Source organism: Mastigoproctus giganteus, chromosome 7 (assembly GCF_048544385.1).
Source record: "Mastigoproctus giganteus isolate SK-2022 chromosome 7, ASM4854438v1, whole genome shotgun sequence".
Lineage (NCBI taxonomy): Eukaryota > Metazoa > Arthropoda > Arachnida > Uropygi > Thelyphonidae > Mastigoproctus > Mastigoproctus giganteus.
This window is the reverse complement of record NC_143581.1, coordinates 36,979,587-37,005,211: the sequence shown is the minus strand read 5'-3', so window position 1 is coordinate 37,005,211 and position 25,625 is coordinate 36,979,587. Positions and strand designations below refer to the sequence as shown.

The window sequence follows — 25,625 nt, the reverse complement described above, 5'->3', positions numbered from 1 at the left end:
AAGGCAAATTTCTGCACATCTATTCTACAACTATCTTTCCTCAATTTGAATTTATGCCCCCTCAGGTTCATAATCTGAGCAAGCGGAAGAATCCTATCAGAATTCAGCATGCTCCACCCATTCAAGGCCTTATACACCTCAGTCAGATCAATTCGCAGGTGCCTAGTCTCCAGCTGCTGCAATTTGCAGAACTTCGGCCTCTCTTGGTAAGAGGATCCCTTCATTCCCCTCACCAATCTTGTTGCCCTTCTCTGTACACACTCAATCTACGTCCTTCCTAAAATGAGGCCTCCAGACCTGTACGCAGTACTCAAGGTGTGGCCTGACCATTGCCTTATACAAAGGGATAATCACCTCCTTTTCCCTGCTAGCAAAGTTTCTGCATATCATTGTCAAAACCCCATGACCTGCTCTTGCAGCCTGTCTGCATTGCTCAGAAAACTTCATATCTGACTGCACAATTACTCCCAGGTCTTTTTCATTTTCTACCACTCTGACTAGTATCACAGTTGATAAGTTCCTTGGGTTACTTCTACCCATATGCAGTACATTGTACATTTGTCAATGTTAAACTTCAGTTGCCACTTCTCAGCTCATCTGCCGAAATTTTCTAGATCCTGTTACAGTAGCAAACTGCCATTACTGTCATTAACAACCCTGCCAACCTTTGTATCATCTGCAAACTTCAACACTAAGCCTGATATCCTTCATCAGTATCATTGATAAATATACAAAATAACAGTGGACCCAACACCAAACTCTGTGGAAGCCCACTAATAACATTAGTCCACAAAGAGCAGTGTCCATTGATTATCACCTTCTGTCGTCTCCCACTCAACTACCCTTTTATCCATTGTAGCAACTTACCCTTAATACCATTCTGCTCAATTTGTATAGTAGTCTTCCATGTGCAACAGTGTCGGCGCCTCCGTAGCCAGGTGGGCAGGAGCAGCAGTGCGTAGCACATGCTTCTTGATTAGACTGGAGTTCGAGCCCGTGACCACCAAATACGGAGCGGAAAGGTCAGGGAATGACCACCGCATATCCCCGGAGCAATATGGCCTTAGTTGCTAATGCTCCTAAAAACCAAATAACAACAGCAACAGTGTCAAAAGCTTTCCTGAAATCCAAGTATATGATATCAAAATTATTTTTTATTAACTATTTATCATCAATTTGCTATACATAGAATGAATAATTTGACCAGTTCCAGCGGGTCCATTTTGCGGACCCCCTGAAATTGGTGTATGGACCCCCAGGTAAGTTACTTGGGTTATTTTCGATTCCCAAACTTGGGATCCGCAGACCCCAGTTTGGGAATCGCTGGTCTAGGAAACAAACCACTATTGAAGCATTTCGGAAGATGACTCCTTGTGCTTCCAGCAAACCAACCAACGAGCAATAAACCATTAATGAGTGGGGTTTTTTTTTTTTTTTTTTTTATGTAAACCCCTAACACGAGAGGTATTAGAATCTATAGTACTTAGTACCATGCTTCGGTTGGAGGTTGATAAGACGAAAGAAGATATTTGTTGACATTGGACTTGAACTTCTGTAGACTGTAATTTTCAGGAAATACGTATGAAGGAAGTTTGTTCCAGAAAATGGCAGTTGAATGAATAAACGAGGAAGATGAAAAGTTGGTTCTGTGAGTTTGAAGTTGGACAGTAAATGGATGTTGGCTGGTGGCGTCATGTGTTTGGACTGTTTTGAAAGAGAGAGCGGGAATTATAGAAGCCAATTCAGAAGAACCAGTGCCCATGGAAGTATCTGTAGAAGAGGCATGCAGCAGAAACAGTGCGTCTATGAGACAGCGAGTGGAGAGACTCTGTTAGAGATGAATCATTAATTAAGATAACTGCCCTCTTCTGAATGGAATCAAGAAGCCTGAGAGAGGTTTTGGGGGCACCACCCCAGATGTGGGAACAATATTCCATGGCAGGGCAGATTTGCGATTTATACAGAGTGAGCAGCTGTTTGGAAGAAAAGTAACGCCGAGTTTTTTAGATGCAGAGGAAGCAATATTTGTAATGTGCTTGTGCCAAGAGAGATTAGAAGTCAGGATAATCCCCAAGAGAGGAATATCATTTTGCCTAGAAATCGGAGTGTCACTAAAGATAAGCATACGAGCAGAAGAATCCTTTTTGCGAGATATAAGACAAGACTGAGTTTTAGAAGGGTTGAAATCAACTACGTTGTCTTTGCCCCACTAGAGAATTACCTGGAGATCGGCATTTAAGGAATTGGTGGCAGATTTTTGAGAAGTTGAAGCTGATTGAGCAGGGCAAGTTTTTTCAAAATGGAAAGTAGAATGCAATGTGCTATCATCGGCAAAACTATGGATAGAATTTCCAGTCAATAGAAGAAGGTCATTAATATACAAGAGGAAAAGAGTGGGAGAAAGAACTGAACCTTGTGAGACACCGGCATTAGTGGAGAAGTTAGAAGACAGAGCCATCGACCTTCACCCTTAGTGAGCGATCAGAGAGAAAACTGGATAACCAATTACTAAAAACAGTTGGCAGACCATAAGATGGAAGCTTGTTTAGAAGACCTTTATGTCTAACACGATCGAAAGCCATTGAGATGTCAAGAGCAACTACTTGTGTTTCACCGAACCTTTCCATTGAATTAGTCCATAATTGGGTAACATAAGCCAGAATATCACCAGTGGATCGACACTGACGGAATCCATACTGGTGATCAGACGGAAGGTTTCTAAGTAGTTTAAGAGTTGGTGGTTAATTAATTTCTCCATTACTTTTGAAAGAATAGAAGTAATTACAATGGGACGATAATTGGATGGGAGGGATTTGTCACCCTTTTTAGGAACTGCCTGGATATAAGCAAATTTCCAAGCAGAAGGAAAAACACCTTTGGAATAAGAAAGTGAAAAAAGGCGGCAAAGAACATGACTAAGTTCAAGAGCACAAGTTTTGAGAACAAGTGGAGAAATACCATCAGGACCTGGAGCTTTCTTAGCATCGAGATTCGTCAAAATCCTTCTGACATCCTTTTGAAGGAAGACCACAGGAGGCATTGAATGGAGCATGCTAGGAATGGTGGGAGGTGTTTTACCAAGATCATTAATACAAGAGTTGGAAAAATGGGATGCTAGGAGGTCAGCTTTATCCTTGGCTGAAGTGGCAACAGAACCATCTGGTTTGAACAGAGGTGGGAGCAGAGATGGGCAAAAGTTGCAGCCAATAGCTTTGGCAAGAGACCAGAATGCTCAGCTACCAAAGGGCAAGAAGCAAATTTTCTACTCTTAGCCTGTTCAAACTCTAGTTTGGACTGATTAATAACTCCTTGACAATTGTTGCGAGCTTTGTTGTAGGCAGAAAATGAAACTGAAGAATTAGAAACAAGCCAATTACAATATGCAACATTCTTCTCTTGAACAGCCTTAGCATATTTATTGGAAAACCAAGGTTTAGATAAAGGACGAGATTTTAAAGTGGAGTGTGGGGTAAAGGATTCCATTCCTGCAAGAATAATTTCACTGACGCGATCTGAGCAAATGTTGACATCAGAAGTTTTGAAACAGTAATCCGACCAAGGAAAAGAAATCTTGCAGGTCATCCCATTTTGCATTCTTGTAATGCCAAACAACACGAGGTTGGGAATAGTCATGAGATAAAGGCTCCATTGGAGAAGAGACAATCACCAAGTTGTGATCTGAAGTGCCTAAAGGACCTCTCACTTCGACCGTGTACTTAGAAGGGTTGTTTGTGAAAAAGATCAAGCATGTTGGCTGTATGATTAGAATTGTTCGGTATTCTTGTAGGTAAATGAACAATCTGTGCAAGGTCATTAGTAATTGCAAAAGCCTCGGCATGCCGACCAGCTGAGTCGGTGTGACTAGAAAACGGAAGCCAGCTGGAGTTGTGAACATTAAAATCACCAAGGAAAATTACCTCACTGTTAGGAAAGTTTGGAGCTCTTTGATTTCCTTTCTTTGCAACTTGACTTTCTCCACTCAAGACTGGAGAAAGTCAAGTTGCAAAGAAAGGAAGTCAAGGAGCTCCAAGTGATTAGTGGAGTTGGAAGAACGGTAGAGACAACAGATGAATTTGACACAATGAGGTAGAGAGATTTTAAGCCAGAGAAGATCAAAGAAAGGAGATTCCAAATTGCCAAGTCTATGATAGGGAATATCAGAACGGACATATGCACAAGTACCACCTTTGAGGCAAAAGGAATCATACAGCAAATAATTTGGGCATCTGAGATGAGCAGTAGTTGAATCAACCAATAACTGAGATTCTGTCAGAAAAAGTACATGGGGTTTGGCAGACTGCAAGTGGAAATGGACATCATTGAGATTAGAATTGAGACCACGTATATTTGTGAAATGAATTAGGAAGTCCTTGGGAGGTTTAGATCTTTTTGCAGATAAGCTTGCTCTGTTAGTTTAACAATTTATGATGTATTCAATAGTAAGAAAAAGTGGGTGGGACATGCTGTATGAAGTAATGAAATTTTTGGATATGGCATACACATGGTAAGAATATACCCAGATCCTTGACATAACGTGGCCTCGAGAATGCTCCCCGCATACACACTACTTGGACTCCCTCCAGTCACTATCTGGCAGAGTAGAGGTAGCAAGATTATACACTAGTTGATCCGGAAGCCTCCTAGAGAGTTACCAGTAGGTTTGGTCTGGTGTACTAACTATTGGGCTGGCCTGCGAACACCGTTTTAGAGCTGTACCTTTGAAATGTAAGGGATATTGGATTCATCATAACCTCAAAAGTCATCAATTATAGTGCATGATGGAGGAGATAGGGAAGGGTTGACCGGAACTTAGCTCTAGAGCTAAACATGGGTTCCACCACTTCAGGCCTCCAATAAGCAAATTGGTGGTATTGCACCGGTTGATGAGAGTCATCTACCACCTAGTACTGCCTGATAACATAGAGTTGCGGCATTCCTCCATATGGTTTTGGGTGCTACACCTCGACCCCTGCTTATGTTGGTTCACACCTGGGTGGTCACCCACCATGTACTTGTGCATGGAGGTTATACCCAGGATTACTAACAGTCCCACCATCGTGAAGGTGCAAGCAGAGGATTTGGCTGTCATACCTTCTGGATTTCGCCGAAATTGGGTCCACTTGACTTGAGTGTCACCTTAATATCAGTTCCATGAGCGTTTTAGACTCCCAGGTAGCAAGTACAGCTTGTCTGGCATATCTGAGAGAATGTCTGTGACAACCTCAAGGACCAAGGAGTGTGCATTTAGTTGATGATGGTGAATAATAAACATTCTTTAATATTTGTATGACATAAATAATTTGTTTATTACTATAATATGCTTGATTTTAAAGGCTATATTTTCATTTCTTTGGATAAATAAATTATTGGCCCCAGGTGTTGCTTAGTGAAGACGTAGACTTCTGAGGCTTTTGCAAGCCGATAAGTTTTCATTGTATTTTTGATTAATTAGTGTATTAATTTGCGTTTTACAAATAGATTAAATAGGCTTAGTGGCATTTGTTAGCTAATTTTTTTAAATTTAGCTAAATTTGATTTTGCAAGTTACAACTTGCTACTCCTATCGTAGCAGTGTTTTTGGCGGGAATGTTATAGTGTAGCCAGTAGCTTTGAAGAATAGTAAGGTTTAAATTGTAATAAATAAGTATTTTAAAGGGTTATTCATCTTTTGGGCATATATCTGTTGTATTTTTTGATTATTTAACGTATTAATTTGTGTTTTACAAATAGATTAATAGACTTAGTAGCATTAGTTAGCGTATTTTTTTTTTAATTTAGCTAGGGACTTTGTAATTTACAATTCACTACTCCTACCACTATCGTATTGGTATTTTGGCTGGAATATCATAGCATAGTAGGATTTAATTGGAATAAATAAATATTTTGAAGGTTTTAATCACTTTTTGGGCATATATCTTTTGTATTTAGCTAAGTATATAGCTAATTTAGCATTGTGATCGTTATCAAGTTAACAACTTGATAACGTACAGTAATACCCCGACTTACGCTACCCCGACTTACGCGAACTCGGAGTTACGCGGTTCTTCATTTTTTTGTTTGGCAACGCTGCCGCCCACTATCTTCAAGGTCGTTTTTCATATGTTATCGATATACGGTGCGACGGCGGAGAATGAGAGCGAAAGATGAACAAAATTCAACTTTGCTGCTTTAATGTTTTTTATATCAGTGAAGGGGAAACACATTTCACCATAATAACGTAAAAACCAACACAATTCCAGCTATCGGTATAATCGCAAATGCAATTAGATCGAGTTTACTACCAGTTTATAACAGATTTCACTAGCAGAAATGCAACTGGATTTTTATTGTTTTATGGTAGTAACCCCTAGAAATGTGAGGTGTTAATAGTGTATCTCTGCCTTTATGGTGTTGTTTATTCAGTTGCTACATGCGCGCAGCTTTGTTTATGCGTATCAAGCGTGCCTCCTCTTTTTGTAATTGCACTTTATTCCCTAAAAATGAGTAAAATACTTAATTAAAAGGTGTGAAAAGGAAGCGTCCTGGTGAAGACACTGCAGATTCAGAGAGAAAAAGAAAAGCAATATCGATAAACAGAGGCGGACTGGGTCAAAAATTCTTACCCGGGAAAATTTATAGTGGCCTCATACTACGGTTTATGGCCAAAATCACACTGGTCCACCGGGGTTACACTGGCCCCGGTAAGGCTTATGGCCAGTCCGCCTCTGTCGATAGAGAAAAAATATGAAATTGTGAAACGCTTTGAGCGAAATGAAAGACCATGTGATATTGCACGTGCTACAGGCCTAAATGAAGCAACGGCGAAAAGCACATGACAATTGCAAACTTGACAGGTTGAAAATTGAAAAGGGCTCAATTCTAAAGGGCTTAAAAATTTTAGAAAACATAGACTCCAACGAAGAACGCGTTATAGCTACAAAGCAAGGAATAAAAAAATTATTAGCTTGCTACGACGAAATTCTGCGTGAAAAAAAGAAGGCGCTGTGTCGTCAGACGAATTTGTTAGATTTTATGAAGCCATCGACATCGAAATAACTTTTTTACGTAAGTCATTTGTTTTTTTAATACATATTTTGTATTAATATGTATAAAGAACTGCAATTTTATTAATATTTTTCTTCTAAATTAGTGTTTTTGTTAGTCCTTGGTCCCAATTAAGCAAAATTTATATGTATTTATATGCAAAGTTGTACCCCCGACTTACGCGAATTCGACTTACGCGATTTTCGTCGGACCCACCTATCGCGTAACTTCGGGGTATTACTGTATATCTTGAATTTGAATGCTAAGGTACAATGTAAAACTATATAATGGAATATGTATTACTGCATTAGCTCAGTATAGTATTGTATAGTCAAGTATAGCATAGTAAATTAATCAATTAAATTCATTAACCTTATTAATTTTCGTTGTTAATTAATTAAATCATATTATTATTATTATTATTATTAATGGCCATATGGTACAAGGAAGCCTGAGGCTTATGCTGCACCAGCCAAAAAAAAAAAAAAATCCCCAAGTTACCCCCTGAGAGAGAGAGAGAGAGAGAGAGAGAGAGAGAGAAGTAGAAAGGAATCACCAAGAAAGAGAAGAATGATGATATCCAGCTCAGGACCCTGGGTTTGCCAAGCCCATACTCACTAGATGTGAGCCCCCGGGGTAGAATTTAAACAGAAATCATGCCCCAGACTACAGCAGCAAAGCAACGTGCACAAAGTAGCAATAGTGCTGTGGCCAGGGGTGAACTGAAGGTGGTGATTATTCAATTCAACAGAATAAAGAAATGTGCAACTTGTGAAATGTTTGCAGATCTTTCTGGGATGGGACATGGTATTGCCAAGGGAAATGTCTTTGTACTTGCTTGATGTACGCAGTATGAAGAAGTTAGGTGCCAACTCAGTGTTGTTATGGGCCTTTATGAGAGCTTGAAGTACGGGGTAGATGCCCTCAAAGGACTTAAAATGAGAGACCCATCAAGCTCTCAGCTGCCCACATCAATGCCAGAGCTTGCACTTGATCATCAGGCAACGCAGTGGCAACCTTCAAGGCAGAATGTGCTGGTCCCACAGGAGATAGTTATTATCGTGACTCTGTTGTCAGGGAGATGGGAAATAAAAAGTGCAAAACGGATAGGTGGAGTAGGACCAGGATATGACTGATCCTACTCCATATAGGGGCAAAAGTAGATGACGTTTTAGAACAGATATCTTTTAAGGGCATAAAGGGTGATATTGTTGTACACGTTGGCACTAATACAAGTAGGGGATCTGCTAACTAACTTAACTACAGGTCAATATTGAAAAAAAGTCAGGAGCTAGGGTTAAATTTGAAAGTGTCTGCAACTCTGCCCAGGCATGATAGGAGGGAGTATATGATGAGAACCTTGTCAATCAATTCGGCCCTGGAGAGATTGTGCAAGGCTTATGGGGTTCTCCAAAACAAGCATTTTTCTCAGTGTGGTCTATGCTTGTTAACAAGAGAGATTGTTTCTACAGGGATGGGATACGCTTATTTATAGCATCAGCAAGAATATTTGCCGATGCTATTGAGGTAGTGTTAGATGGGTCAGAAAACTTGTAGCTTTGGGAGGATTCACAGACTAATAGATTAACGGTAGCTACAGGAAGAGGTGAAAGTGATTCTTGCCCTGCTTTTATTGGAATGAGCAGCAGCCCGCAAAGCGAGGTACGAGGGTGATTTCAAGGGCTGCTGGGAGTCATCATGGAACAAATAAATACATGGGTTGTGTTAGGGTAACTAAGAGTAAGAATAGGTGTATGTATACTTGTATATACACCAATGCTAGGAGCATAAAATTTGAAGTGCTGGTCAAGACATCAAAAGCGGATATTGTTGGGATATCAGAGACATGGTGCCACATGGATATAAGAAGAGTAGAATTGGAATTCAGGAGTACAATGTGTACAGAAAGGATAGACGAGACAGAAAGGGACAATGCAATGTTGAGTCAGTGTGGTGACTCAACATTGGGTCAATATCTGGAAAGTTAAAATCTGCCATTACAAGACATTCTGATTTACTGGCCCATTCTATTTCTCTGCACAACTGTTCGGTATATTCATCGGAGTCATTAGGCTTATAACACACTCCTACTCTCTCATTTTCCCTTTCCCAGTGTTTATGTCACACCAAACAGACTCAACATTGCAATGTCTGCCCATGTCAACTGGATGCACTTCCTTAGGTTTGTGTTTCTTAACTAACAGCATAACCCCTCCTCCCTTCCTGCCCTGTCTATCCTTACTGTACACATACAATGTGTACAGTAAGGATAGACAGGGTAGGAAGTTCCAAATTCCAAGGATAGACAGGGTAGGAAGTTCCAAATTCCAAGGATAGACAGGGTAGGAAGTCCCAAATTCCAATTCTGCACTGCTTGTATCTGTGTGACACTGTCTCTGATATTCCAACAATATTTTCCTTTGATGTCTTGATCAGCACTTCAAATTCATCAATAGTGTTAGTTTGCAAATTTTCAAAACAATCATTGTTTCTAATGCTGAAGTTGATAGAAAAAGTAAAAGTGTGAATAGAAATTATTTAACTCAGCAGGTTTTTGTGGTTGATGTGACTGGGCTGTATTATTAAATTGAAATCAAATCTAGCTTTTTTCTCAGATGCTTTAAATTAAATTTGTGTATTGTTAAAAATTGATGTAAAATATGTTATTATTACAATAACAAAAATATTATATGTATTTATGTAGCGTGGTGTTGATTAATAGTGTATTACTTAAATTTTGGCCTGTAACAGATTTTGAGTTGATGGTTGAAAATTTCTCATATGTTTTTTGTTGTTTACGTTGCATCTAGGAATTTCAAGAATGATTTCAATTTGTAACATTTTATCTTTGGAGGGTGGGGGAAAACATTTTGATTAACACTGTGCATTCCAGATAGTTGCATGGAAAGCATAATTTCTGTATAATGTTTTTGTTTTTTTCTTTTCCTGTTTTCTCATAACATTCTGTAGAATGTTAATCTAAGCCACCCTATATACAGAGTGATTCACTACCATGCAACAAACTTGCAGGAGGTGTAGGGGCCACAAAGACGAATCGGAATCACATAGCATTGCAGGGTCCGAAATGCCTTCGTCATGCGGTAGAGGACGTTGAACGGGAGGTCGTGTGAGCAGCGATCCCGCTGGAAGTCAGCATTTGCGAACCGGTTCCTGAGGCAGTAGGATGGACAAGTATTCAAACATTGAACTGGCCAACATGCACCTCGCATATGGAGCTGTGGACTGTAACGGGCGTGCCGCTCTGCGCTTGTACCAGGAACGTTTCCCACACAGGTGTGCTTCTCATCATACGATTTTCGCACGTGTGCACAGAAGGTTACATGAGACTGTTTGTTTCACGAGAGGTACCATGAATCGAGAGCGAATGATGAGGATGCCAGACAATGAGGAGAATGTCGTACGTCTTGCAGAAGGCAATCCGAGTACGAGTACTCGAGCGATAGGCCAACGATTGGGTATTTCCCAATCCACTGTATGGAGGATACTGTCAACAAACCAAATGAGTTCATACCATCTGCAATGCGTCCAATCATTGGAGCCTGTGAATTATCCACTCCGGAGGACTTTTGCTACTTGGTTTCTTCAACAGAAATGGTTCGCAAATGCTGACTTCCAATGGGATCGCTGTTCATGCGACCTCCCGTTCAACGTCCTCTACCGCATGATGAAGGAATTTCGGACCATGCAATGCTATGTGATTCCAATTCGTCTTTGTGCCCCCTACACCTCCTGCAAGTTTGTCGCACTTGTAGTGGTGAACCCTGTATATAATTTTTTTTATTTTAATTCTTAACGTTATGCAATTCTAGTTCTTAAATAAATGTGAAAAAGGTCCAATTTTTATTTCATGTGTTTCAGTTTCTGATCTTTATATATATATATATTTTTTTTATTTATTTATTTTTTTTTTTTTTTCTGTATTTATGTATTTTAGGTCTGTTATTTTATGGTATCTTCCATGAACTGTTTTCTGGTAATAGCCCAAACTCTGTTTACAGTGAAGCTCTGGAAAGATGTCGTAAAGATGAAAGAGTAATAAAAATTGTAGGTGAACCAATTAAGGGTTATGGAGAAATCACTGTTCGTGGACGGAGGCGGCATGTCAGGTTAGAATTAAGAATTATCTGGCTGAAAACTTTGGGTTTTTTTTTTCTTATAATAAAATATGTTATCCATATTTATATAATAGTACTCAACATGAATACAACCTTAAAATATTAATGCCATGTACAGTTTATGAGAAAATTAACATTTTTATATTATTAGTTTGTTAACAAGTCATTTAAGAAGTTTTGACAAATGATGAATTTTTTATGAACTTAAAATGTCTGGAGGCCAGATTTCCACTTGTATGTTGTCCCCATGGCTTCCCTCATAAGTGTCCAGCCTGTTCAGATTCCACTTGCCTTCATACCTTTTTCTATACAAAAAATAGCCATTTTTCCATGTTTTTGCCAGTGTCACCAAGTTTGGGGGAAAGAAAAAAAAACTAAGTTGCAAATGTAGAAAATTAACTTTAAGCTATATTACAATCCAGTTCTTTGTACACTTGTGGGACTTGTAACCAAGCTCCTCATAGTTTGCAGATCCTTAATTTCATTAAAAGTTTTGGCAGGGTGCCCTGGAGGCATTCCATGCTGCTTTTTTGTATACATTGAGTATTTTGACAAAAGAACTGTCTTTCATTAACATTTTGATTTGTGGACCAATGAATATTTCCTCTTTGATCTTTGTATTGCAAAGCCCACAAAATCCCAGAACTTTTACATAGTTTATTATTAAGCCAAAATTTTTATGAAGATAGGGCAATAGAATTTTGTTTTGCATATATCATCTTTTCAGGAATGCATTTATACAGAAATCACACAATATGGATTTAAGGGTAAATGATTGTTCAGATATCTAATTTGTTAGATATCTGACCAATCTGATTAACTGCTGTGACATAGTAACAAAAACTGGATATTGACACATAACAGGATTTAAATAAGTCTTCCAACACCTCCACATGAAAGACTGTTGTACAAACCGGAGTAGTGTGTCATTAGAGGCAAGTTACTGCTATGGAGAAGGGATAGTTGAGTGACAGGAGACAGTTGTTATTAAGACACTTCTCTGTTCTTCTTGGAATAATGTTATTGGTGGAGACCCTCTGAGTTCAGTGCCAGGCCTGTTATTGTTTTCAATATTGATTAAATATTGATGAAGGCACATCTAATTTAATGCCTAAGTTTGCTGAAAATACAAAGGCTGGCAGAGTAGTTAATGACAGGAATCAGGATATACTACAAAACCTACATAAATTAGGCAGAAGTGACAGTTGGGGTTTAACTTGAATAAATAAATGTGTACTGCATTTGGGTAGCAGTAATCCCAGAGTAATGTACCAGTTGGGTGGTGTCACCCTCAGGGTAGTGGAGATTAAGGAAGATCTTGGGATAATTGTATAGTCTGACATGTAGTTGTCTGGGCAGTGCAATCAGGCTGCTAGGACAGACTATGGGATTTTGTTTATGATATACAGGAATTTTGCTGGAAGGGATAAGGTGGTGATTATTCTGTTGTTTAAGGTAATGAGTAGAATGTATCTTGATTACCACATTCAGGTTTGGAAGCCTCATTTTAGGGAAGATGTGGATCTGCTGGAATAGGGGCAAAAAACAATGAGATTAAACAAGAACTGTACGTTTATCCAGAAAGACTTCAGTGTAAATTGGATTGTCTGGAAACTAGGCATCTGTGAGGCTTTTAATTGGCATTAGCATTAGTTGAGGCATATGATGCAAGAAAGAAAGCTTATACAGTACAGCATCAGTCAAAAAAAAAAAAAAAAAAAAAAAACACCTTCCCGTTTTGCCTGTTTGGTCACTCCAAATGTTTGTCTAGTTCAGCCTTAAATTTATTTAAGCAATCAACTTCCACAACAATAGATGGAAGTCTGTTCCGGCAATCAGCTACCCACTGGCTAAAGGAAAACTTCCGCATAATGGATTGCAATGGATTGTAGAATAGATGTGGTTTTTTACAATCTATTGTAGAATAGAGCCTGCTAGCTAAAGGCAAACTTCCAAACATCTATTCTGCAATGGATTCATTAAAATGGATTGAGTAAACTAAATTCTAATGGCATACTTACTCTTCCACAGATGACACAAATTTAAATTGAAATGCAATTGTAAAAGCAATGTGAAATGCAATTGTGAACAAATTTATTTTTGTTGCACAAAAATAAATTTGTTTCAGCCTGAGTGTAATTTATTGTTGGAGTAGCTTGAATAATTTTAAGGTAGGATTAGAAAAAAATTGTCAGAAGTGATTTATGGATGAGGTGAGTAGTTTTTTTTTTTTTTTTTTTTAACTGATGCTTTATATAAGCTTACTTCTTTGCATTATTTGGAAATACCAGTATGAATAATAAATAAATTTTCTGTTTATACTCCTGGACCACCACATGGTCAGAGGAGTTCATACGTTAGGGAGAATACAAGAATCTGCACCATATTATAGGCATGTGTATACTTATACAAACTCGCACATGGCCACTCAGCTACTACGGCCTGATATGAGTGATGGGATGGCAAACATTCTTCTGTTTGGGATGACCAATTCAAATCTTGATGATATAATTCAAACCCCTTGTTCTGCTGTTCCACTGACAAAAACAAGAAAATTATGCAAAACAAAAGTGCAACCACTTTGATTTTGCAGTTATGTCTTCTGTAGTTAATTGTTTTTAGAAAGAGGAATTTTATATTTTTATAGGTTCTCTTTAAAAGGATTGTGTCCAATTAGCATAGATAGGTATTTCTAACCTAATTTCGATGTACTTAAATAGAACGGGTGCAAGAATATTTGCTGAGCTGTTGAGGCAGTGTTAGGTGGGTTGGAAAACTGCTAGGGAGGATTCACAGACTTAGAGGTTAACAGTAGCCACAGGTAGAGGCGAAAGTGATTCTTGCACTGCTTCTATTGTAATGAGCAGCAGACTAGAATGCAAGTTGCTGGGGATTTCAAGAGCTGCTGAGAGTCACCATGGTACAAGTAAATACCTGGGCAGTGTTAGGCTAACTAAGAGTAAGAACAGGTGCATGTGTACTTGCATGTACATCAATGCTAGAAGTACAGTAAATAAATTTGATGAATTTGAAGTGCTGATCAAGGCAGATATTGCTGGGATATCAGAGACATGGTGTCACACATGTCTCTGATATCCCAGCAGAATTGGAATTTGGGGAGCAATGTGTACAGAAAGGACAGACAGGGTAGGAAGGGAGGAGGGGTTATGCTGTTAGTTAAGAAACATAAAATCTAAGGAAATACATCCAGTTGACATGGGTGGACAGTGCAATGTTGAGTCTGTTTGGTGTGACATAAATATTGGGAAAGTGAAATTGAGAGTAGGAGTGTGTTATAGGCCTAATGACTCTGATGAGTACGACGAACAATTGTGCAGAGAAATAGAGTGGGCCAGTAAATCAGAATGTCTTGTAATGGCAGATTTTAACTTTCCAGATATTGACTGGAACTTGTGGTTGGTCACTCGCATGCTAGCAAGACTTTTGTGGGTTTATTGGAGGATTGTTTTCTACAGCAACATATTCGAGATGCAACCAAAGGGGGTAATACTCTTGATCTAATTATCAGCAGTGATTATTCATGCATTAAGAATTTGCAGATAAAGGAACCACTGGGTGACAGTGATCACAGTGTACTGATGTGGGATTTACTTAAAGATGTAGCTACCATCAAGCGTAAAGGGAAGGGCTTTTGATTTCATAAAAGTGACTACAGTGGTCTCAGACAGTTTTTAAATTCTATGCAGTGGGTCAACTGATGATGTTACTAACTGTAAATTATAAATGGGAAGCCTTCAGGGACTTAATCTTGGTAGGCTACCAGGCTTTTCATACCAACTAAGAAATATTGTTCAAGATTTAGGCCTAATGGATGTCAGATGAATTAATGAGGCTTGTGACAGAGAAGAAAGGGGCTTAGAGGGGAACAGGTATCCTGTGTGTTATCAGACACTCAGCCTAAAACACTGATGGATCTAATATCTCTCTATTACAGAAGATTTAGGAGAAGTCCGGTTGGCCTGCCTCCCTAAAATCCACTCATGCACACCTTCTCGATGGTAAGCCCTGTTACGTCACTTAGGTGGCAACGAACGTGTAGAGTGGTTCTCTTCAAGACGCCTGGTCAGCGTGAAGAGGAAAAGACCAAACCCTCCAGCAATGAGAGCACAACAATACAAATGGCCCTCAGTCCCCAGCAGCTTTCACTCTCCCTCTTACGGCAGCGAGAGGATCAGAGTGGAAGCAGAGGGTGCTAAGAATCTCTGGGTACGACCAGGCTGCCATGCACGGAAATTGAACTTGGCCTGTTATAACGTACGATCACTCATCGGTGAAGACAGGATATTAGAGCTGGAAAAGGAATTAGAAAATGTGAATTGGAATATCATTGGTTTGGCTGAAACAAGAAGAAGAAATGAATCACTTATAAGTTTATCAAGTGGAAATCTGCTGTACACCAATGGAAACAGTGAAAGGAGTGAAGGTGGAGTTGGGTTTCTGGTCCATAAAGATTTTAAAAACAACATTTTGGAATTCAAAAGTACATCACCAAGGGTGTCAAGACTAATACTCAAGATTTCTAAGAGGTACAAGCTAAAGATTATAATGATTTATGCACCAACATCGAGCCATGATGATGAAGAGGTTGAAGAAATGTACACCGAAATTGAGAGTCTTCTAGATGAGCAGAAAACCCACTACACTATTATTATGGGGGACTTCAATGCTAAGGTTGGAAAAAGGCAAAACAGCACAGAAAGAGGAACTATAGGAAATTTTGGAATTGGTGAAAGAAATAAAAGAGGTGAAAGACTTGTGGAATTTGCAGAATCTCAAGGAATGTCAGTAATGAACACTTTTTTCAAGAAAAGGGTGAACAGAAAGTGGACATGGAAGAGTCCAAATGGATTAACAACTAATGAAATCGACTTCATCCTCACTAACAGAAGATATATTGTGAATGATGTTACCGTCCTGAATAAGGTAAATGTTGGAAGTGATCACAGAATGGTAAGATGTACACTTGATATAGATGTAGGAAAGGAAAGGAAAAAACTGACTCGAGTAAATAATACAAAGGTCTTTGAAATAACAGAGGAGGAGAAAAAGCAGTATGTACTGGAACTTAAGAACAAGTTTGAGCTTCTGCAGACTGCTCAGGACCAAGATATTGAAGAGGAATATTACAACTTTCTGAAAGTGATAAAGCCCAAGAAACCTATAGGGAAACAGAAATCCAAAGAAGAAAAAATTAGTCAAGAAACACTTGTCATGATGAACCAAAGACGACAAATGAAGAGCAAGAAAAACACTGACATGGAGAAAATTGAGTATACTGAGTTATGCAAAGCCATTAGAAAGAGACTCAGAGAGGACATAAGAAGATTTAACACAAGAAAAGTAGAAAAAGCATTAAGTGAAAACAAAGGATTTAAATCAGCAGCCATGAGCAGTAATACAGAAAGACAAATGATACTGAAACTGAAGAATAGCGATGGTGTACTTATAAACAGCAGAGAAGGCATAATTCAAATAGCAGAAGACTACTATAGAGAACTATACAAGGAGCGAGGGAATGATACCAGCAGTGGGGAAGATGGATTGCAAAGTAGCAACACATACGACATACCCGATATTCTTCCTGATGAGGTAGAACATGCATTGAAGAAAATGAAGAATCGGAAAGCCCCGGGGGAAGATGAAGTTACTGTAGAGTTGTTAAAATTGGGAGGAAGAGACATAACACAAAAACTGGCAAGGCTCTTCACAAAGTGCATTAGAAAAGGTGTGATGCCTAAGCAGTGGAATAATGCAATCATAGTTTTGCTGCATAAGAAAGGAGATAAATCAGAAATTGGCAATTATAGACCAATTAGCTTGTTATCCCATATCTACAAGTTGTTCACAAGGGTCATTACTAACAGATTAGAAAGAATACTTGATGAGAATCAACCGAAAGAGCAAGCTGGCTTTAGGACGGGATTCTCAACTATGGATCACCTTCACGTAATATCACAGCTAATGGAGAAAGCAAATGAATATAAAACACCATTATGCCTGGCATTTGTGGATTATGAAAAGGCATTTGACTCCATACAGCATAAGGCAATGTTTCGGGCACTGGAAAGACAAGGCATAGATACTCCATATATTATGATTTTGAAGAAAATATATGAGAGTGCTACATCCTTTATTAGACTAGACAAAGACAGTAGCAAATTTAAAATCGAGAAAGGAGTTCGACAAGGAGACACAATATCTCCGAAGCTGTTTACTGCTGCCCTTGAGGAAGCTTTCAGAAGATTAGACTGGTCGCAGAAAGGAGTCAATGCGAACGGAGAGTACCTAAACCATTTACGATTTGCAGATGACATTGTGGTCATAAGCCACGATCCCAAAGAATTAGAGGAAAATCTTAATCAGTTATGCACAGTTAGTAAGGATTTTGGACTAAAGATGAATATGGCTAAAACAAAAGTAATGATGAACAAGTATGCCACGGAAAGGGAAATAATGATTGATGGAGCAGTAATTGAAAAGGTGGAGTCATATACTTATCTGGGACAAGTTATTAGCTGTAATAATGATAAATGGCTGGAAGTCAAGAGAAGAATAAATTTTGGATGGATAGCATTCAGGAAATATAGTCACATACTGAAGAGCAATATCCCAGTTTGTCTGAAACGTAAAATAATGAATCAATGTATACTCCCCACCATGACTTATGGAAGTGAAACTTGGGCACTCACCAAAAGAATGGAAGAGAAGCTAAGAACTACACAGCGAAGAATGGAAAAAATTATATTGGGAATCAGACTGTTAGATAAGAAGAGAAACACATGGATTAGGCAGCAAACTCAAGTAAAGGACATTCTTATCAAAACTAAAGAACTAAAATGGTCTTGGGCAGGACACATAGCTCGAAGACATGATGACAGATGGACTAAGAAAATAACAGAATGGTACCCAAGAGGAGCTAGAAGAAAACCTGGAAGACAAAGGCGGAGATGGATAGATGAAATTCATGAGTGTTTGAGTAGTAAATGGATGGCCAGTGCTCAAAACAGAAGGAACTGGAAAGTTGCTGGAGAGGCCTTCATCCTGCAGTGGATTGAAAATGGCTGATGATGATGATGATGTGACAGAGAAGAAAAATGCATGCGATGCATATAAATTATCAGCTGACACAGAAGCCTATGGAAGATATAAGCAAGCGAAGGCTGATTACGAGAAATCCTTGGTAAAGGATGCAAAGAAAAACAACAAAGACTTCTTTACTTATGTAAACACTCTAGAAGGAGGGGAATGAATCAGATTGGTCCACTTGAAGTTGGTGGTTCGACTGTTGATGACCTGCTCAGATAGCTGACAAACTGAATGAATATTTTGCATCTACATTCACACATGAGGAATTCTGTAAGAAAGGGGAGAACACAAGTTTACTAAACTCTAATAGGGAGCTAAATGATATTGGAATAATGGAGAGCAAAGTGGAGGAGAAAATGTTAAATATAAAAATGTTAACTAGGGCAGATGGAATCTATCCAGTTATATTTAAGGAAGCAGCATGAGAAGTAAGCAAACTCTGAGCCATAATTATGAGAGCATCTTTAGATTCAGATGAGGTCCACATGGGCTGGAGGTGTGCAAATGTATCACCAATTCACAAAGGGGGTTCAAAGGGTGACACAAATAATTATAGACCTGTTAGTTTAACTTCTGTTCCCAGGAAAATAATGGAGTCACTGGTTAAAGACATGATGCAGGATCACCTAGACAAAACTGCAGTAAGTCTTGTGTTACTTATTTGATTGGATACTACAATGTGGTCACAAAGGAAGTGGATGCAAATAATAATTTTGATATCATATACAATGCAAATTTGCTCCAACACAACTGATATATTAGGCAATAATGCTAGTATAGTGCAATTTTCGTGCTACACTCGCATTGTTAATATAAAAAACATAAACAAATTTTCAGAATCTTCTCTTCATTTCTATTTTTTAAGTTTCGTAAACTTGTAACCTGTATCTCACTTGTGCAATTTGTGCATGCCATGTTCATCATTATTGATTGCTTAACTATTTTTACTCTTTTAAATTTTACAATCCAAAAAAAAAAAAAAAAAGAATGAAAATGTCAGTGAACAGAAATATCAATCAAACAAACTTCATATCTTGTCAAGGTAAACTGCTATATTTATTGTAATATTTATTTATTTATTAGAAATTTAAGATGTTTAAACCTGTGTTAGCAATTTTATTGGGTTTCTAACTTTTTTTAGTGTTTTACTTACCAGACTGGACATTTTTTTTTTTTTTTTTTTTTTTTTGAGTGCTTTGTCCCTATCCCTATTTTCCCCATAAACTCTGTTGTTTTTAATGCATGAAATACTATAACTTGGAGATTTTTATGAACACGTGTAGTGCGTTATGGCAGAACTTACTGTACTTGGATTTCAGGAAAGTCTTTTGATACTGTTGCATATGAAAGACTCCTGTACAAATTGGCATTATGGGCAAGTTACTGCAATGGATAAAGGGATGGTTGAGTGGGAGACAGCAGAGGGTGGTAATAAATGGACACTGCTCTACGTCGACTAATGTTATTATTTAATGTATGTATTTATTAATGATATCAATGAAGGTATATCAGGCTTAATGTCCAAACTTGCAGATGATACAAAGGTTGGCAGGGTTGTTAATGATAGAAAAGACACTTCTACTGCAACAGGATCTAGAAAAGTTAGGTAGATGGGCTGAGAAGTGGCAACTGAAGTTTAATATTGACAAATTCAAAGTACTGAATATGTGTGGTACTACACTCAGGGTGGTGGAGAATGAAAAGACCAGGGAGTAATTGTGCAGTCAGATATGAAGTTCTCTGAGCAGTGCTGACAGGTGCCAGAGCAGGTCATGGAGTTCTGTCAATGATATATAGGAATTTTGTTAGCAGAGACAAGAGGTGATTATACCTTTGTATAAGGCATTGGTTCTTTTACACCTTGAGTACTGTGTACATTTCTGGAGGCCTCGTTTTAGGAAGGATGTAGATTTGCTAGAAGAAGAACAGAGAAGGGCAAGAAGATTGGTGAGAGGAACAAAGGGGTTCTCTTACCAAGAGAAGCTTAAATTCTGTAAATTCTTCTCATTTCAAGAAGGATGTAGAGCTGCTGGAACGAGTACAGAGAAGGGCAACAAGATTAGTGAATGAAACAAAGGGGTGCTCTTACGAAGAAAGGCTTAAGTTTTGCAAATTACAGTGTCTGGAGACTAGGCACCAGCGAGGTGATCTGATAGAGGTGTATAAAGCCTTGAATGGTTTGAGCATGCTCAATGCTGATGGGATTCTTCCTCTCGCTCAGAATAATCACCTGAGAGGGCATAAATTCAAATTGAGGAAAGACAGATATAGGATAGACGTGCGGAAATTTGTCTTTAGCCAGCGGGTGGTTGGTTGGTGGAACAGACTTCCATCCCTTGTCGTGGAAGTTGATAGCCTAAATAAGTTTAAGGCTCAGCTGGACAGGTATTTTGAACGAACAGAGGGATGAAGTTGAAGTGGTTTTTTTCAAATTCATCTGTTGTCTCTACCTTTTTCCAAACTCCAATAATCACTTGGAGCTCTTTGACTTTCTCTCTTTTCAACTTGATTTTCTCCAGTCCAACTTTCTTAACAGTGAAGTAATTTTCCTTGGTGATTTTAATGTTCACAACTACAATTGGGTTCTGTTTTCTAGTCACACTGACCCAGCTGGTCGAGATGCTGAGGCTTTTGCAATTTCTAATGACCTTGCACAAATTTATTTACCTACAAGAATATTGGACAATCCTAACCATACAGCCAACATGCTTGATCTTTTTCTCACAAACAACCCTTCTAAGTACACGGTTGAAGTGAGTGTTCCTTTAGGTACTTCAGATCACAACTTCGTGATTGTCTCTTCTCCAATGGAGCCTTTATCTCATGGCTATTCCTGACCTCGTATTGTTTGGCATTACAAGAATGCAAAATGGGATCACCTGCGAGATTTCTTTTCTTCTTTTCCTTGGTCAGATTACTGTTTCAAAACTTCTGATGTCAATGTTTGCTCAGATCGTGTCAGTGAATTTATTCTTGTAGGAATGGAATCTTTTATTCCATATTCCACTTTAAAATCTCGTCCTTTATCTAAACCTTGGTTTTCCAATAAATGTGCTAAGGCTGTTCAAGATAAGAATGTTGCATATCTTGATTGGCTTGTTTCCAATTCCTCACTTTCATTTTCTGCCTACACCAAAGCTTGCAACAATTGTAAAGCAGTCATTAATCGGTCCAAACAAGATTTTGAACAGGCTAAGAGTAGAAAACTTGCTTATTGCCCTAATGGTTGGCAAGCATTCTGGTCCCTTGCCAAAGCTATTGGCCGCAACTTTTGCCAATCTCTGCTCCCACCTCTGTCCAAACCAGATGGTTCTGTTGTCACTTCAGCCAAGGATAAAGCTGACCTCCTAGCATCCCATTTTTCTTCCAACTCTTATATTAATGATCTTGGTAAAAAACCTCCCACCATTCCTAGCATGCTCCATCCAATGCCTCATGTGGGCTTCCGTCAAAAGGATGTCAGAAGAATTTTGACGAATCTCGATGCTAAGAAAGCTCCAGGTCCTTATGGTATTTCTCCACTTGTTCTCAAAACCTGTGCTCTTGAACTTAGTCATGTTCTTTGCCGCCTTTTTTCACTTTCTTATTCCAAAGGTGTTTTTCCTTCTGCTTGGAAATTTGCTCATATCCAGCCAGTTCCTAAAGAGGGTATCAAATCTCTCCCATATAATTATCGTCCCATTACAATTACTTCCACTCTTTCTAAAATAATGGAGAAATCAATTAACCGCCAACTCTTAAACTACGTAGAAACCTTCCGTCTAATCAATGATCGCCAGCATGGATTCAGTCAGTGTTGATCCACTGGTGATGTTCTGGCTTATGTTACCATTTATGGACAAATTCAATGGAAAAGTTTGGTGAAACCCAAGCAGTTGCTCTTTACATCTCAGAGGCTTTCGATCATGTTTGGCATAAAGGTTTTCTAAACAAGCTTCCATCTTATGGTTTGCCAACTGTTTTTTGTAATTGGTTATCCAGCTTTCTCTCTGATTGCTCACTGAGGGTGATGGTAGATGACTCTCTGTCTTCTAACTTCTCCACTAATGCTGGTGTTTCCAAAGGTTCAGTTCTTTCCCCCACTCTTTTCTTTTTTTTATATTAATGACCTTCCATTGACTGGAAATCCTATCCATAGTTTTGCCGAAGATAGTACATTCCATTCCACTTTCCATTTTGAAAAACCTTGCCCTGCTTCTTGTTTGTTATTTTGGAGCATTAGCAACAAAGGCCATATTGCTCCGGGATATGCGGTGGTCATTCTCTGACCTTGCCGCATCCTCCGTAGTTGGTGGTGATGGGCTCGAACCCCAGTCTAATCAAGAAACGTGTGCTGCGTGCTGCTGCTCCTTCCCACCTGGCTAAGAAGGCATCCCTTGCCCTGCTCAGTCAGCTTCAACTTCTTGAATGTCTGCTACCATTTCCTTAAATGCCGATCTCCAGGTAATTCTCCAGTGGGGCAAAGACAACTTAGTTGATTTCACCTTCTAAAACTCAGTCTTGTCTTATATCTTGCAAAAAAGGATTCTTCAGCTCCTTCTCTTCTTCTTTTGGGGATTATCCTGACTTCTAATCTCTTGGCACAAGCACATTACAAATATTGCTTCCTCTGCATCTAAAAAACTTAGTTTTCTCTTTCGGTCTCGGCATTACTTTTCTTCCAAACAGCTGTTCACTCTGTACAAATCGCAAATCCATCCCACCATGGAATATTGTTCCCACATCTGGGGCGGTGCCCCAAAAACTTCTCTCAGGCTTCTTGATTCCATTCTGAAGAGGACAGTTAGGTTAATTAATGACTCCTCTCTAACAGTCTTTCTCTCCACTCTCTGTCTCATAGATGCCCTGTTTCTGCTGCATGCCTTTTCTACAGATACTTCCATGGGCACTGATCTTCAGAATTGGCTTCTATAATTCCCACTCTCTTTCAAAACAGTCCAAACATGTGCTGCCACCAGCCAATATCCATTTACTGTCCAACTTCAAACTCACAGAACCAACTTTTCATCTTCCTCATTTATTCATCAACTGCCGTTTTCTGGAACAACCTTCCTTCATATGTATTTCCTGAAAATTACAGTCTACAGAAGTTCAAGTCTAATGTCAACAAATATCTTCTTTCATCTTCTCAACCTCCAACCCAAGCATGGTACTAAGTATAGGTTCTAATACCTCTTGTGTTTCGGGTTTTCATAAAAAAAAACTAAAAGTTGTTTAAATGGCGCATGGAAAGAAAATATGCCCACGGCACGTAAAAGGCTTCGAAGCATTTGAAAAAGACAAATCATATTAAGATGTTACAGATAAGATTGTGAAGGTTGCTGAGCTACTTCAGTTGGAAGTTGATGCCAAAGACGTGGAGGAGTTAATTGAGAAAGAAGAGAAGGAATTATCTAATGAAGAACTTATTGACTTGCAAGCAGCGTTAGGGAAAGAAGAAAATGCTGACAAAGCTCGAGATGAACCAAATGAGGAGCTGAGACGCTTCATCGCCAGAAAGATGGCAATAGCATTTCATGAAATTGCATCGGTAATGGCAAGGTTTGAGAAGGATCCTGACAGTGAACGATTCTTAAAAGTTAACAGAGGGGTGAATGATATGCGTGTTTGCTACAAAGAAATCTACAATGTTTGTTTGTTTATTTGGATTTTAGGAGCATTAACAACTAAAGCCATACTGCTCTGGGGATATGTGGTGGTCATTCCCTGACCTTTCCGCATCCTCCGTAATTCGTGGTCGTGGGCTCGAACTCTGGTCTAATCAAGAAGCGTGTGCTACGCACTGCTGCTCCTGCCCATCTGGCTACGGAGGCGGCCAATCTACAATGAAAAGAAAAAGCCACCGTCAGTCATCTATTAATATGTTCTTTCAGCCAACCCCTTCTAAATCTCCACAGTAGCATACTTATCAGCCGAAGACATCGATTCTGGAAATGATGGTCGAGAGGTAAAACTTACTGACGTTATGCCTGTCTCCTCTATTTTTTTGTAATTTTATAATTTTGAAATTTTTCTTTTCACATATCATTTGCACCCATTTTTGAACAGCTTTATCAACATTTTCATATGTACACAACATAATTCGCTTCTTGTCTGCTTTTCCTTCAATTGCATTTAAAATTGATTCTCGATTTTTTAAAATCGTAGATAAACTGCTTGCAGATATGCTGTATTTCTCCGCAACATCTTTTTTCTTAAAACCCTGGTCAGTATCATAACAATCTTTGCTTTATCATTAATACTTTAAACACTTTCTCTTCGACATTGTTTTCGCAATGTAAAAATTACTCTACTGCAGCTCTTGCCGATACATACACCGCAAACTTCGCTGCACTGGCCATATAGTGAATTGTTAGTACCGCCTACTCAATGACATTCGCTTGCCACTTAAACAGTATCATGTGACCTTTCCTATCAGTCATTTTGAAGAAATATACAACTTTGTGAATTTCTTTTATTCTGCTTTCATTCATATATACACGAAAAAAAATTTATGATTAATTTATGCTGTATGTTACTTTTCAGAAAAAAAAAAATACAAGAGCATATAGCCTATTTGATTGTTGACAAATTGTTCTAAAAGAACGAAATAAAAAAATAAAAAATTCATGAAAACCATCTACTGGGAGTCCAGTTAGATGAGAACGGACATATATAATGATTGACAGGAAGGTCACGTGGTACGGTTGAGGTGAGAAGCGAATGTCACTCAGTACGTGTTACTAAAAACCAACTGTGGTAGCATTCAATGTATTGCCACTGCAGCATGCTAAAGGTTTACCGCAGTGAATTTCGTTTCCCCTTTGCCAACATCAATTTACAAATCTACCCTATTTATTGTAAAGTTTATGACCACTTTTAAGAAAACCCATTTGGTTTTATAACAGTAACAAAAATGAAACAAAGACCCTCCTATGGGCATCAATGGCCACAAGTGTTCACTAAAAGGATGATTATTTAATTCCAGATGCTAATGCACAATTTTGGAGGGAAGGAGGCAGTATATTTGAGTGGCTGTTTAGCAGTAAATGCTTGAAAATCTTCAAAAATGCTTTTACTAATTTTTTTAAAAATTCGTTATAGAGAGACTAACACTTCGCTATACAGGGTTAATTTTGCCTGTAATTTCGTTTCAAGGTGTAATGTTTTGCCAAAAAATTCGTAATATAGAGAAATTCGTTAAATAGAAGTTCGTAATAGAGAAGTTCCACTGTATATTATAATAATAATAATAATAATAGGTTGTAGTAATAAAACAGAACATCTAAAAAAAAAAAATGAGAAAAAAAATAATATATTATAATTGATTATGGATCCAGGACACTGCTAGTCACAGCAGAAATGCCCAGCAACCATAAT

The 25,625-nt window shown here is 38.5% G+C and overlaps 1 protein-coding gene across 1 annotated transcript in view; it reads left to right on the top strand.

The window, feature by feature from the left end:
* The window catches only part of LOC150082822 (mitochondrial import inner membrane translocase subunit Tim21), a 90,327-nt gene that overhangs the window by 20,053 nt on the left and 44,649 nt on the right, over positions 1-25,625 (top strand). The window contains exon 4 of the mRNA XM_090376839.1: positions 10,979-11,150. Coding sequence (XP_090232965.1) covers positions 10,979-11,150 — 172 coding nt within the window. The remainder of the gene's footprint in view (positions 1-10,978; positions 11,151-25,625) is intronic.